The sequence below is a fragment of the Suncus etruscus genome, chromosome 6, assembly GCF_024139225.1.
Source record: "Suncus etruscus isolate mSunEtr1 chromosome 6, mSunEtr1.pri.cur, whole genome shotgun sequence".
Classification (NCBI taxonomy): Eukaryota; Metazoa; Chordata; class Mammalia; order Eulipotyphla; family Soricidae; genus Suncus; species Suncus etruscus.
This window is the reverse complement of record NC_064853.1, coordinates 45,449,559-45,462,556: the sequence shown is the minus strand read 5'-3', so window position 1 is coordinate 45,462,556 and position 12,998 is coordinate 45,449,559. Positions and strand designations below refer to the sequence as shown.

Below are 12,998 nucleotides of genomic sequence, written 5' to 3'. Positions count from 1 at the left end.
TGGACAAGTTATTATTTTCACTTTTCTGAGCCTCAGGTTCCTTATTCATCCCCACCATTTGTTAAGTATCTGGTAGGTGCCTAAATACTAGATTACAAAAAAATGGCTCCTTGAAGAGCCCAGAATTTAGTGAGACCATGAAACAATTTCAAAATGATGTGGTAAGTGCTTGGGTAGAAAAAAATTACATGGTGCCTTGGGGCAAGAAGAGGAAGTGGAAATTAGAGAAAGCATTTTCAGAAGGTGATATTTTAGATTACATTTTCTAACAGTGGCACAGTAGATAATCAGTGAGTCAGAGCCTAGGTTTGGAGTTGGATGATTCTGAGTTATGTTTACCAGTACATTCTTGTGCTGACTGCTTTAAACTCCCAGTGAATTTGTTTGTCCAATTATAAAATGAGAAGATATGCCTATTCCAGTATTTAAATTGTAATGTGTATAGAGCTTAGTGGTAGTGGGTTAATTCTAAAAAATGGAAACTTATTTGCAAGAATGTAGGTAGTATAAGAATATAACAGACTGAATTTAAGTTTAAAAACTACATGAAGAGAGGATGGAGGTGATGTGAAGAGCTAAGTAGGAACCACATAATAAAGACTTTATGAGTATAGTCAAGAGTCTGCTATTAAGACTTTCCATCAAATGTGACAGGTAGAGTACCATGTGATTTCAGAATAAATGACCTGAGACTTCATTTTGGCTGTTCTTCACCCTAGGCTCTTGCGGGGTAGATGACTTCTCAGCAGAAGGTAGAGATAATGTTGCCCTATATTTCTTCTCATTATTTTCATTCACAGGATATGAATGGATGATATCTGCCAGGAGCAGTTTCTAGAGCTCTCCTATTTGAATGGAGTGCCAGAGCCCTCTCGTGGACGTGGGGTGCCAGTGAGAGGTCGGGGAGCTGCGGCCACCTCCTCCACCAGTTCCTAGGGTAAAAACAACAGCCAGCCAGAAATAGGATGTAAAAGTGGCTGTTTTTCTCTTGCTTAGAGATCCTCTTATCTCCAGCTTAGGAGGGCTCTTAGGATTTATATGTTGCATCAGGAGTAAAATTCTAGATCTTTGGACACTTTGACTAGTCGAGTGTTGCTTTTCGGTCTTTTTATTTTTGAAAAGTTCAGGCTTGTTTGTAGAAGTGTGGGAGAAGTTCACTAGGCATTAAACAAGGACCTCTCACACAAGGAAGAAGATACTTTACAACTAAGCTACATATTTAGACAGTTTAGTCTAACATTAGGATTTTACTGTCTGACCTTTATATGGAGTACTCAGATACTTCAAGGTACTACACACTGAGAAATTTCAGACCCAAGGCAAGGCAAGTCATCCTGTCTGGGTCTCTACTCACCCATTCATAATTTTATGGTTTAAAAGTAGTCTGTTTGGGACACTGAAACTTTGGCTTAGTTCTGAATTTTCAACTGATGTTGAGCATGAAAAAACTTGTATATAAATAGCTCTATTTAAAATAAACTTTCCTGGGCTGGAGTGATAGCACAGTGGTAAGGCATTTGCCTTGTATGCCGCCAACATAGGATGGGACGGACTCCAGTTCGAAACCTGGCATCCCATATGGTCCCCTGAGCCTGCCAGGAGCGACTTCTGAGTGCAGAGCCAGGAGTAACCCCTGAGTGCTGCTGGGTGTGACCTAAAAATCCCAAAATAAACAAACTTTCCTGGACTTGAGAACATAGGACACCAGGCAAGACATTTGCTGTGTATACAGCCAAACAGGGTTCAGTTCCAGATACTCCATTGGTCCCTTGAGCACAGCTGAGAGTTGTCCCAAAACAATAAAAATAAGCTTTTGTTGGTCCTGGAGAGTGAGCTCAGTGAAGTTTGGTGTGCAGGAGGCCTGGGTTTGATTCCTAGCATTGCGTGATCTCCTAAGCTCTGCCACAGAATAGACCCCAAACCAAGAACCAGTAGACCCCGAGCACAAATGAGTGTGACCCAAAAACCAAAACAACACATTTGGAAAACAGATATGACTTTGTGGTAAAACATTTTGCATATGTGTAAGGTCCTAGATTCAATCCATAGTGCCACAAAAAAGTAATAAAATAATCTTTCTTTTATACAGGGGTCGTGGGGTCGGACCACCTCGGGGGGCTTTGGTGCGTGGCACACCAGTGAGAGGAGCCATCACCAGAGGTGCCACTGTGACTCGAGGAGTGCCACCTCCACCTACTGTGAGGGGTGCCCCTGCACCTCGAGCACGGACAGCAGGCATCCAGAGAATACCTTTGCCTCCACCACCTGCACCAGAAACATATGAAGAATATGTAAGGAGTTTGTGAACATTATGCCATTTTAAGGCAGGATGCTAGGGAAGTTGATGTACAGGGACTTGGCACTTGACATTGGTGATAAAAATTGCCACTGAGATTTGAAATGTACCCACTTCTCTTAAAGTGACTCCCCATCCCCATTTTAGGCATAGTTGACTGCTTATGCATAGAATAAATCAGAAATGACCTGTGCTTTGATATATAGAATTTTACTGAGCTGGGGCCGGAGAGATAGCATGGGGGTGGGGCATTTGCCTTCCATGCTGGGTGGTAGTTCGAATCCCCGAATCCCATATGGTCCCCCGAACCTGCCACGAGTAACCCCTGAGCACTGCTGGGTGTGACCCAAAACAAAAACACAGAAAAGAAATTTACTGAACTATCTACCATTACCATTACCAGTAATCCTGATTTCCACTTTGTGCCTTATTGCCTGCCCACACTTGAAGTTATTTGAGTTTTTTCTTTTAAATTTTTTTTTTAAGTTGGTTTTTGGGCCATATTCAGTTGCACTCAAGGGTTATTCTGACTGCGCTCAGAAATTGTTCATGGAAGCCGGAAATATAGCAGAGTGGAAGGTCATTTTCCTTTCATGTGACCAACCCAGGATGAACCTGGGTTCCATTCCCAGCATCCCATTTGGTCCCCTAAGCCTGCCAGGAGCGATTTCAGAGCGTCAAGCCAGGAGCCAATCTTTGAGCACTGCCGGGTGTGTCCCAAAAAAAATGAAGTCATTCCTGGCAGGCATGGGGGATCAGATGGAAAGCCAGGAATCGAATTGAGTCTGTCCTGGGTCAGCTGCATGCAAGGCAAACCATTCTAGTGCTATTTCTCCAGCCCCTGTTTAATTGGTTTGTTTCATTAAAAAAATTAGAAAGACTGGCAGGACATTTACCTTCCATGCAGCTGACCCAGGTTCACTTTCTGTTACTCTATATCATCTCTTGAGCATTGCTGGGTGTGGGCAAAATAAGGATGGTAATAATAAGACCTTAAAGAAATGGAGATAGTGTGGCATACTTCCCTCGTATGTGGTCAACCTGTATTTCTTCCCTAATACTCTGTATGGTCCTCTGGGCACTGTCAGGGGTGATCCCAGAGCCAGATAGTCAGGAGCAAACCCAGAGCACTGCCATGTATGACCCAAAAACAAAAATATATATAATAGGGACCAGTGATTAACCTTTGGTTCTCCAGCACTACAGATGGTCCTCTGAGCCCACCAGGAGTGATCCCCGAGTTCAGAGTTCAGGTTTTTGTTTTTATTTTGTTTTTGTTCTTTGGGCCACACCAGCGGTGCTCAAGGATTACTCCTGGCTATCTGCACAGAAATAGCTCTTGGCAGGCATGGGGGACCATATGGGATGCTGGAATTCGAACCAACCACCTTAGGTCCTGCATCTGCTGCTTGCAAGGCAAACGCTGCTGTGCTCTCTCCGGCCCCCAGAGCTCAGGTTTTAAGCAATGCCAGGTATGGCCCCAAAACTGGGTTAATAAGAATGAACCCTTTTGATCTAGATTATTTTTTACAATGGATATTAACACTTTTTAAGGTAAATTCAATGTTCTGATCAGATAGAAGCCTGCCTTATTACCAATGGAGTTGTGTACCCTCTCTGAGGTTTTCTTTTCTTATATTTCTAGGGATATGATGATACATATGCTGAACAAAGTTATGAAGGCTACGAAGGCTATTACAGTCAGAGCCAAGGGTGAGTAAAATAATGTGGTGCTATGTTTTTGTTTTAATCCCAGGTATGATTTAAAGGGACTAGGAGATTAAAAAAGCTAAGGAATAGTCTACCTGGAGCTAGAATATTAGCATAACAGGTAGGTCCATTGCCTTGCATGTTGCCAAGTTAAATCTCTGCACCCTCTATAGAGCTACCATATGTGGCCTCAAATCCAAAACATAAAGAATAGTTCACCTTTAAGGATGATCTCTGCTTTTGACATCTGTATGACATACATTCAGATCTGCAAGTTTGAGTCATTGAAAATTTTTCTTTTTTTTACTTTTTTGATTTTTTGTGGGGGTGTGTGTGGCCACAACTGATGATGATCAGGGGTTACTTCTGGCTATGCTATTACTACATGTTACTACATAGAATCAAAAGAAAAACACCTTTAAATTATTATTTGTTACTGAAAACAGCCACATTAAAGTTGTATGAAAGGGAAGTATACTTCTACCATAAATATCTTGGGTTTGGGTTCTTTTTGTATGTTTTTTATTTTGGGGCAACACCTGGTGATGCTCAGGGGTTACTTCTGGCTATGCGCTCAGAAATTGCTCTGGCTTGAGGGACCATATGGGATGCCGGAGGATCGAACCGCAGTTTGTCTTAGGTTAGCACGTGCAAGACAGATTCCCTATAGCTTGCGATACTGTTCCAGTCCTAAGGTTCTGGGGTTGTTGGGATTTTTTTTTTCCTCCTTCCAGCCATTTCTGGTGACTCTCCGGCCACTCCTAGCTATGTGCTCAGAAATCTCTCCTGGCTTGTGGAAGGACCATATGGGACACTGGGGGATTGAGCCATGGTCTGTCCTAGGCTAGTGCACGCAAGGCAGATGCCTTATGGCCTGCGCCACCATTTCAGCCCCGTATTTTTAAGTTCTTAAAATATTTTATATATATCTTATCAAAGATTAAAAAATCACTTCAGACTTACATAGTGGGAACAGAATAATTTTTTTGTCTTTATATTCCTCCAGGGATCTCTGAATGAATATGTGTTTATTCAGTGCTTAAGATGACCAGTTCTGGATTGTGTATTTTTTTTCTCTTTTGTGATTTTTGGGTTTGGGGGCCATACCCCCTGTGCTAAGAGCTTACTTGTGGCTCTACTCAGAAACCACTTATGGTGGGTTCAGGTGACCATGTAGAATGCTGGTGTAAGTCAACTCAGGTTGGCCTGTGCAAGGCAAACACCCTACCTGCTGTACTATTGCTCTGACCCTGTGAATTGTGCTTTTTCTTTTTCTTTTTTTTTTTTTTTTTTTTTGGTTTTTGGGCCACACCCGGTGACTCTCAGGGGTTACTCCTGGCTATGTGCTCAGAAGTTGCTCCTGGCTTGGGGGACCATATGGGACACCGGGGGATCGAACCGCGGTCCGTCCAAGGCTAGCGCAGGCAAGGCAGGCACCTTACCTTTAGCGCCACCGCCTGGCCTCGGATTGTGCTTTTTCATGATGTCTACTTTTCTTACCTATAGTTGGCTTTTTTGGAGGGCGGGGGTGGTTTTTACGGTCATACCTGGCAGTGATCAGAGGTTACCCCTGGTTCTGCATTCAGGAATCTACGTGGTTCATCCCAGGTCTTTCACATGCAAGGCAAATGCTCTACCACAGCGCTATCGCTCTGGCCCTTTAGTTGATTTTTTTTTTTTTTTTTTTTACAATGCAGGGATTTGAATTTAAGGTATATACTATCACAGAGCCACATCCCTCCCTGGTACTATGTTGATAAGTTTTTCTCTGAGTACATAGTATTATCATGTTGAAAAAGTTCATTTAGGGCTGGGCGGTGGCGCTAAAGGTAAGGTGCCTGCCTTGCCTGCGCTAGCCTTGGACAGACCGCGGTTCGATCCCCTGGTGTCCCATATGGTCCCCCAAGCCAGGAGCAACTTCTTAGCACATAGCCAGGAGTAACCCCTGAGCGTTACCGGGTGTGGCCCAAAAACCAAAAACCAAAAAAAAAAAAAAAAAGAAAAGGTTCATTTAGGGGGCTGTAGCTATAGTACAGAAGGTAAGCACATCTTGCACATTGCCGAATCAGATTTGATTCCCACATTGTTCTGAGCCCACCAGGAATGAGATTATTCACTTAGCAAATGAACCTTTTCCTATATATGCAAATAATAAATTCTTCAATATGAAAATGGGAAAGGTGGAATTGATCTGTAATTCTCTAATACTCTGTCTTTGATTTTCAGGGATTCAGAATATTATGACTATGGACATGGGGAGGTTCAAGATTCTTATGAAGCTTATGGTATGTCTTAATTTCTGTTGTTGAGCAGAATTTGCAAGTAGGTGCCTCAGAAAGAATATTAGGGACTGAATTGTTTTGGGGGATTCAGACAATTATACCCAAGGAGAGATAATATAGCGAATATTTTATTTCATTTGTTTTCCATGAGGTTGACTAACCCAGTTCAATGCCAAGCATTTCATATGGTCTCCCCATCATTGCCAGGTGTGGCTCAAAACAAATACAAAAAAGACCAAGATGATAGAAATAGTATTGAGAAATATCTTACTGTTAAATATTGTAGTGTTAAGTAAAGAGAGAAACTAAAAGTGACTTAGGTTCATTTTACACTAACTTTTGAAATGTTAAGTAGATCTGATTTTGTTGGTTTTGGTTTTGGCACCACACCTAGTGCTCAGGAACTACTCCTACTTAGTGCAGGGATAGGGATATAGGGGATCAGTTCCTAGTGGTGCTTTGTAGATAGTATGTGCTCAGTCAAGCCCTAGCAGTTACCTTAAATTAGGATTTGGCCACATCAGAGCAAAAAGCTTTTAAATTAGTGTCTTTACTTTAAACCAGGAGAGGGTTATGCCTGGAATATTGTTTAGCCTTTGCTACTCATATAAACTATATTGGTAAATAATAACAATTTAATCTTAAACAATTCTATTTCTCTGTCCCACCTCATTTTAAAAAACAATTGTTTTGGGGCTACATCTGGCAGTGCTCGAGTTATTCCTGACTCTGTGTTCAGGAATATCTTCTGGAGGACTTAGGGGATCATATAGAATGCCAGGGATCAAACCTGGGCCAGTTGTCTATAAAGCAATTATCCTACTCACTCTGTTACCGCTCTGGCGCCTATGAAAATTGTTGTTAAGGGGCCCGGAGAGATAGCACAGCGGCGTTCGATCTAGGACCAAAGGTGGTTGGTTCGAATCCCGGTGCCCCATATGGTCTCCCGTGCCTGCCAGGAGCTATTTCTGAGCAGACAGCCAGGAGTAACCCCTGAGCACCGCCGGGTGTGGCCCAAAAACCAAAAAAAAAAAAAAAAAGAAGAAGAAAGAAAATTGTTAAGGAGCTGGAGGGATATCAAAGTAGATATCACATTTGCCTTGCACATGGCCAACACAGGTTCAATCCCAGACATATCCCCCCAGCCTGCCAAGAGTAATTTCTTAGTGCAAAGCCAGTGCACCCCTGAGTGCCACCGGGTGTGTCTCAAAAACCAAAAACAATTTATTTAATAAAAAATGTTAAAGCTCAGTGCAGTAGAAATGCTTTCTAAAAGGGATCAGGAGATCCAGAGGGATAATACAGAAGATAAGGTGCTTGCATATGGCTGCCCAGGTTTGATCCCCAACATCACCTGCACATAGGGCCAGAATTAATTTATAGGCATCACTGCCTGATTTTGGCTAGGCGTTGCCAAGAACCACAAAATTATTCTTTAAAGAGAGAAATAAGGTCTCTAGCAGAATTGGGTACGGGTAAGAGTAGTGCTTCTTAGACTCAAATCTAGGCTGAATGGGACCTAACCAGTTTAGTGCATTGGGAATCCCAACCTCTTTAAGGATTGGGTTTCACACAATCCTTAAAGATCAAGAGAGGTATGAATTCTAAAATGGTTTCTGGACTAAACTATCTTCCCTGAGGTTTGGTTGAAAACATTTATCCTTGAGCCAGTTATGACACTCTATTAATGGCCACAGAAGGGAGTGGCAATGGATAGAGTCTCTGAAATGTGAAGTATTTACACACAAAGGAGGGGATTCCAGAGTTCTTGGCAGGGGGCTTAGAGGTTGACAGTTCACCTTTTAATACTATTGGATGAGGATCTTGGACTGTCTACCTGAGTTTGTGTACATGTGCTTGCACACGTGTGCCTCTTCGTTCAGCTCAAGAGATAAGTGGTATCAGCTTCTTGCGAGGACAGTGTGTGTGCTTGCATCAAGTATCAAACCTAGAGCCTTATACTTGCAAGACAAGTGCTCTACTGCTAAGCAATATCCCCAGCACAGGGAGATGTTTTTGCCATTTTTAATTAAACGATTCTGGACAATTCCCGTCCTGTAGCCCTGTAGCATTCCTCTCAGTATGCTACTATTCAGAAGGATGCTGATTGCCCCTGGGTATTTCCCTTCACCACAGAGGCAACACAGTGAGGCCTGTGTGTATATTTGACTAAATTGCCTTTCTGTTTAGTGAGAGAAAGAACTGGGCTGAAAGAGGTAGCCTTCTTGTGCTCGTGGACTGATGTTGCCATGGTTAAATACAAAATAGAAAAATAGACACTTGATGCCCACAACCCACTTTGGAAGTTGATTGATGTAATTATTATTACATTAGAAGCATAAGTAGATTAAATTACAATCTAGTAATTTAGATCACATAGTGATACTCAAATTCATACTGTCAAAAGCTGATGTTTGTGAATACAGGCAATTGAAAAGTACTTGAAAAATGAACTGGCATGGGTAAGATATGATAGGAAGAATAAGCTTAAGAACAAGTCATTTCAGGGGCTGGAGCGGTGGCACAGTGGTAGGGCATTTGCCTTCCACACAGCTGACCTCGAATGAACTGCGGCATCCCCCAAGCCAGGAGCCATATCTGAGCACATAGCCAGGAGTAGCCACTGAGCGTCATTGGGTGTGGCCCCAAAACAGAACAAAACCCCAAGTCATTTCAGTATTCATCTCATTCAGGCTTTTCCCTATAATTATAAACCCCATTTGAGTTATCAATTGTTTTTCAATTTACCCATTCAGGACTCCCACATGTAAAGCACTCCAATCCTTTAAACAATGTCTCAGGTCCAAATACAGCCTTTCCTTTTTTTTTTTTTTTTTTTTCTTTTTCTTTCACAGCACTCAGGCTCAAACCTCATACATAAAAAGTAGAAAGGCAAGTGCTGTACCACTAGGCTAAATATCCATAGCCTTTCTGGCATAAAAGTGATCATGAATTTTCCTGATAAATCTGTAAATAGCATTTGATTGTATTCTGCCCAGCAGTAGACCAATCCTACTAGTGAAGGGCTTGTGAAATTAAGCCCTATTTGCTTCCCCCAAGAGAATATTTACTTCTCCAAAGGAAAAACTGACTTTCTGTTGCGTGGAAAAGTGCTGCTTCCAATCTGAAAGACTTAAGTGGATGTCACCTCACCTGAGGCTACCTACTAGTTTACTTTGGGAACAGGAAAGGGCATTTTATGTCCACTTAGAATTTTAAACAAGGGGCCCGTGAGGTGGTGCTAGAGGTAAGGTGTCTGCCTTGCAAGCGCTAGCCAAGGAAGGACCACGGTTCGATCCCCCGGCGTCCCATATGGTCCCCCCCAAGTCAGGGGCAATTTCTGAGCGCTTAGCCAGGAGTAGTAACCCCTGAGCATCCAACGGGTGTGGCCCGAAAAACCAAAAAAAAATAAAAATAAAAAAGAATTTTAAACAAAGTGCTGTGTATATTCTAAGTTTAGGGGCAGGAGTATCATTGTGTTCTGGTACATCTTCTGTGAACTGTCTCTGCTGGAGATAACTTCCCTTCCTGAGCTGTTCTGTGTCCATCCACTCAAAACACTTAGACATACACTAGGGGCTGGAGAGATAGCATGGAGGTAAGGCGTTTACCTTTCATGCAGAAGGTCATCGGTTCGAATTCCAGCATCTCATATGGTCCCCCATGCCTGCCAGGAGCAATTTCTGAGCACGGAGCCAGGAAAAACCCCTAAGCACTGTCGGGTGTGACCCAAAAACCACACACACACACACACACACACACACACACACACACACACACACACACACACACACACACACACACACACAAAAGTACATACACTACAGGTGGGAAAACACACACACACACACACACACACAAAAGTACATACACTACAGGTGGGAAATACCAGTAGCTGCATAAGAGGACCAGACAGTGAAAAGCAAGGGCTTTCAGGGAGATGCAGAGACATTGAAGCTAATCAGTGTTTTGATCTTGACCAGGAGACCTCTCCCTCCAAAATATCTTTGAGACTTGATTTATAAACTGTTCTTGCTTTCCCCAACAGGTCAAGACGACTGGAATGGGACCAGGCCATCACTGAAGGCCCCTCCAGCTAGGCCAGTGAAGGGAGCATACAGAGAACACCCATATGGACGTTATTAAAAACAAACATGAGGGGAAAATATCAGTTATGAGCAAAGTTGTTACTGATTTCTTGTATCTCCCAGGATTCCTGTTGCTTTACCCACAACAGACAAGTAATTGTCTAAGTGTTTTTCTTCGTGGTCCCCTTCTTCCCAACCTTACTCCATTCTTAACTCTGCATTCTGGCTTCTGTATGTAGTATTTTTAAATGAGTTAAAATAGATTTAGGAATATTGAATTAATTTTTTAAGTGTGTAGATGCTTTTTTCTTTGTTGTTTAAATATAAACAGAAATGTACCTTTTATAATAAAAAGTTGAGTAAAAAAAAACAAACACAAACCTGTTAGTTTCAAAAGTGACATTGCTTGCTTAAAGGTTCTGAAGTTAAGACTTGTTAACTTTCTTTAGTTTTCATTTGAGGCATCCCGTAAAGTTGTAGTTGCAGAATCCCAAACTAGGCTACATTTCAAAATTCAGGGCTGTTTAAGATTTAAAATCACAAACGTTAACGACAGTAGGTGCCACCATGTAAAAGTAAGCTAGATGTCTCTAAAATGTTTCCTTTAAAAATCACATGGCGGTTGAATCTTAAGGTTAAATTTTAATATGAAAGATCCTCATTCATTAAATAGTTGATGCATTTTTTAACGTTAATTGATTTAAAAAACAACAAAATTAGGTTTGTAAAATGGACTTTTTCATTATGTGGGTTTTGAAATCTAGCCCCAGACATACAGTGTTGAGAGATACTTAGTAGGGAGTAGGTTGGTTGGGGGAGGGGGGCGGCCACCTGAACGGAATTTGATGCAGAGCTTTTTTAGCCACATACAATCTCTAAGTAATAGTACTAATAAAAAATTTTCAGTATTTATAAAAGAAGTATTTTGTCCATCTGAGAGTCAGCACTCCCAAGATAAAAGCTCATTTGGACACTGGAGCCAAAAGCTGATGATGTTCTTAAATTGACAGTTGTCAATGGTGAACTGTTTCAAGGTAGTGCTAGTCAAGTATGTCTCAACACTAGCATGATATAAAAAGGGACACTGCAGCTGAATGAAAAAGGAATCAAAATCCACTTTGTACATAAGTTAAAGTCCTAACTGGATTTGTACCGTCCTCCCACTTTGTTCTTGGAGAATTAAATGCTACATGTGTAAGTCTGCCTAAATAGGTAGCTTAAACTTATGTCAAAATGTCTGCAGCAGTTTGTCAATAAAGTTTAGTCCTTTTTTAATCAAAGTAAATGTGATGAATTGTCATTTTTTGGGGTGGACCATAAAATAGTACTCTTTCAAATAAACTTAAATTAACTCTAAATTTAATGGGCTTGTTAAAAATTGGAGACATTCTTAAAAGTGGTGGTGGGGATTTTTATTTTAAGTTTACCAGGAAAAAAAAAGTTTATTGAGTTGTTAAGTTTTAGTTTAAAAATAACTAAAGCTTTTTCACCCCCTGGAAGTTGTTGAAAGCAGTTTTATCCATTCCAATCACAAGCTCTAATTTTTAGAGAGAAACCTGACTGAGCTAAACTTGACTGGCTTTCCCAAGAGATCACAGTATTTTCCAGTGCCAGCCAGCTACCCTAGTCTACACATTCTATCAAGAGCCCCTAGGTGGCCCTGAGAGTGACACCAAATAATCTCAGGAGTTGTGGAAAGAAAGCGTACCTGCTCTAAAATACAATTCAGCAGATAGGTCTTGGGAGGCCGTTAAGGGTTTTCTTTCTGACCCCAAGACATTGCTAATCTATCATCTGGGTTGGGGCAGGATTTGGCAAGTTCTGAATTCCCTCCTGAGACCTCAGGAGAGGGAGGAAATATTGGAATTGGTCCTGTTTCCAATTCTCTGTTAATCCTTAGGGCTTATGCCTTGCCTAAAAACCGCCTAAACTGCTCGGGGGTGAAAAATCCTCTCGTATGAAGTGCCAAGCTGCCTGCAGCAGTGCATGATGAACATTTTTTTCTTTTTAAAACACACCAACAAAAAAAATGTATATGTAGATTGTGATAAAGTGTAAATAACTGAATTTTCAACCATGGTTTGAAGTCAGCTTTCAGGGCATTATGTCTTGTTTTGATGAAAAGAGATCACTCTATACCCCCTTTTTAAAGGAAAATTATCGCAAGAGAATCAGGATGTGTAAAGCTAACATGCATCGCAAAAAACCAAAGGTAACCTAAATGTCTGATTTTAATAGCACATATTTCTCTTTTACATAAACTGTGACAGCAACTTTCATAAACCATTCTTTAGCTGTTAATTTTAATGTTAAAATTTTGAAAAACTTGTTTAATAAAAATAGCTGTAAAAAGAAAGACCATATGCTGCCGCATAAATTAGCCATAACTCTTAATAATCCTGCCCATCACACGTGAACTGTAATGTAATCTGGGCACAAAGTCTGACATCTTAAATGACACATTGTAAAATTTCAATGACTATAGATTAGACCTGCTGCTCCCCAAAGTAAAGCTTTCTGCTCAGCTATTTTAAAATGTACAAGGATGAGTCCCTATAGGTCCCCATATTGATATTTGCAATGAAATGTTACTTAAAATTTCTTTAAAATTGCATGTTTCTT

The 12,998-nt window shown here is 41.2% G+C and overlaps 1 protein-coding gene across 1 annotated transcript in view; it reads left to right on the top strand.

Annotated features, from left to right (window-relative positions):
- KHDRBS1 (KH RNA binding domain containing, signal transduction associated 1) overlaps positions 1-11,661 on the top strand; it is a 34,618-nt gene extending 22,957 nt beyond the window's left edge. The window contains 7 exon segments of the mRNA XM_049775188.1: positions 801-806; positions 808-912; positions 914-933; positions 2,087-2,291; positions 3,942-4,009; positions 6,233-6,291; positions 10,337-11,661. Of these exon segments, the coding sequence (XP_049631145.1) occupies positions 801-806; positions 808-912; positions 914-933; positions 2,087-2,291; positions 3,942-4,009; positions 6,233-6,291; positions 10,337-10,434 (561 nt within the window). The 3' untranslated portion in view covers positions 10,435-11,661.
- The last annotated feature ends 1,337 nt before the right edge of the window (positions 11,662-12,998 follow it).